Source organism: Tachysurus vachellii, chromosome 15 (genome assembly GCF_030014155.1).
Source record: "Tachysurus vachellii isolate PV-2020 chromosome 15, HZAU_Pvac_v1, whole genome shotgun sequence".
Taxonomy (NCBI): domain Eukaryota; kingdom Metazoa; phylum Chordata; class Actinopteri; order Siluriformes; family Bagridae; genus Tachysurus; species Tachysurus vachellii.
In genome coordinates this window covers 3,995,564-3,998,063 of record NC_083474.1, presented here as the reverse complement: position 1 = coordinate 3,998,063, position 2,500 = coordinate 3,995,564, and the positions used below count along the sequence as shown (strand labels likewise).

Below are 2,500 nucleotides of genomic sequence, written 5' to 3'. Positions count from 1 at the left end.
CACCTACAACACCTTCATTAGCAACCATTATTATTATTATTATTATTATTATTATTATTATTATTATTATTATTATTATTATTATTATTATTATTACTGAAATATGCATGTTTAAACAGCAGGACTAAATAAATCACAGAAAAGAACCTGAATTTACTTGAAGTCTTACTTTCAGTGAGAATCTTACATCTATTTATTTATTTGTTTGTTTATGTATTTTTTTTCTTGAGAAACCTTAATAGAAGTAAGAAACTGTTTTCCGTTTTGTTGTCTGTGTTTTTATTAAATCTTCATTTCAAGAGAACAATTCGTTAAATCATTTATATTTGTAAGTATTGTATTTTCGGTTTCTCCTTTTATTTGTTTTGTTTTGTCTCATGAATAGTAATAGCATTGCTTTGAATAAAGGAAACGAGCAGGAACACACTCATTCACAGAAATCCAATGTGTGAAAATGGATTCTTTTCATATCGCAGTGTGGAGGTGAAGCGGTGACTTTAGGGTGTGTTTGAAGTGATGATGCGCAACTGGTCATGTGGGAAAATTCATAAAAATGGCTTTTAATCTTTATAAATGGTGCTAATCAATTCTGAAAAAGACAAAAAGAAAGAAAAAATGAAAAAGGTCTTTGAAGTGTTTGTTTTCTGCAGAAGGAGCAGATAGAAAGCTTTTCTTATCCCACTGACAGAAAGGAGTTTATTATAAGGATTATTATTAGTATTAGAGCTTTTCACGCTTTCATGTTGTGCCACTGAAACCTCATCGCCCTCCTCTTCAGAAGAAAGTTCTTTTATTAAGACGAATTCAAAACGCATTCCTGAAGTAAAAGTTTAATGACTGCTTTTGTTTCCAATTAAAAGGTTTTTTCCCCCAAGATGTGAGTAATGGAGAGTGAGAAACCAAAACACTACTGCAAAAAGTCTTCAGAGAGACAGAAACATTAAAAAATAACAAAGAAGTTGAATATAAAATTGGGGGGGGGGGGGGACATTAAACATGCACAAGGGAAAAAAAACAACAACAAAAAAACAAAAGTGAAATTATTATTATAACACACACACACACACACACACCAGGTAAAGAGTTCACTAGCTCGGTCCTGCCCCCACCTTCTCCTCCTCCTCCTCCTCCTTCCCCGCTCCTCGCGCGCGCCCCCTCCCGATCCGTTTATAAAACCTTGAGCTCGCGCTGGACAGTCTCAGACACACCGAGACACAGCAGCTCGAACTCTTAACCGCTTTACTCGTTTTTTTCGCTTAAACCCATAATCAGCTCAGAGTTCCAACACACCAGCCAAAAAAAAAATTAAAAAAAAACAGTTAGATTTGATTTAGAATCATTTTAACGTAGGTTCCGGTTTTCTGGAGTGTTTGAGCACCGAGACGGAGGAGTAAAGAAGAGATAGAAGAGAGGGAAAGTTTAATTTTTTCCATTTACTCTAGCCGACTAACGGAGGAGGAGAGGGAGGAGGAGGAAGGATGGATAGTGAGCGTGTGCTGCTGGGCCCCGTGCTGTTAGTGCTGCTGAGCTGCTCGCGCTTCCCGTCAGCGGAGGCCTCACGCATGAAGACCGGGGCCGCGCTGCCCATTCAGCCCGAGAGAGACCCGGTTCTGTCCAAAGGAGTGTCTGGTAAGTGCTGCTAAATTTACATAGATGTTGTGCTGTGTATAGGTGCATACGATGTTCTTAATCATTTATCATCAACATTGCATTATGGGAAAACATGTTAGTGTTGACATTCGCATGCTGACTGATCCAACTTTCCTCAAACACTGGAGTATTAAAAGTCTTTGGAGTTTAGATAGTCAGCAAAGTTTTGTGAGCGAAATTCCAATCTGATAACAAAGCAGGTCCAAGATGGAGTCAGACTCTTAAACTCACATCCTTCTTTAATTTCCCAAATATAATCCCAATCATAAAAACTAAATATAAAACATCAAACTGTCTCACCAGCAAAAGTTCTTAACCACCAACTTTCTGGGGCTACACAGTTCTCTAAAAAAGAACCAACCCATAGCTGAACTTTTAGTACATATTTTTTTTATTATTATTATTAGAAGAATAAAACTGCAGCAGCTAGAGATCTAAACCGCTTTGCGTCATTTTCACTCCATGTTTTGGAGAAAACAAGATCAGATTTTCCTGGAATATATCTGAGTTGTTCTGTAGTCTCAGAAGCGCCTCCAGGAACCTGCACGCTTCCCAAAAGACCACAAATTTAAATACGGACCCTAGTGAACTTTACATTTTATTACAGCTATAAAACCACATAAGCTCGGGTTCTGCGTTTCATTTATTTTATTTTTTGGGACAAAACAACCCAAAAGTTTCCTGGAACATCTGTAAGCATCTGCTAATTCAAATTGTTTCCACAGTAGAAGCTCATCCAGCAGATTTCCTAATAGAATTTAATTTGATTTAAAAACAGACTCTAGTGCAACTCTATTATTATTATTAGTAGTAGTAGTAGTAGTACAGAACTGCAGCATCTCAAGTTTCT

General features: G+C 37.1%; 1 protein-coding gene across 1 annotated transcript in view; it reads left to right on the top strand.

Moving 5' to 3' along the window:
* The first annotated feature begins 1,226 nt into the window (after positions 1 to 1,226).
* chrd (chordin) overlaps positions 1,227 to 2,500 on the top strand; it is a 10,176-nt gene continuing 8,902 nt past the window's right edge. Inside the window, exon 1 of the mRNA XM_060888633.1 lies at positions 1,227 to 1,629. Within this exon, the coding sequence (XP_060744616.1) occupies positions 1,479 to 1,629 (151 nt within the window). The 5' untranslated portion in view covers positions 1,227 to 1,478. The remainder of the gene's footprint in view (positions 1,630 to 2,500) is intronic.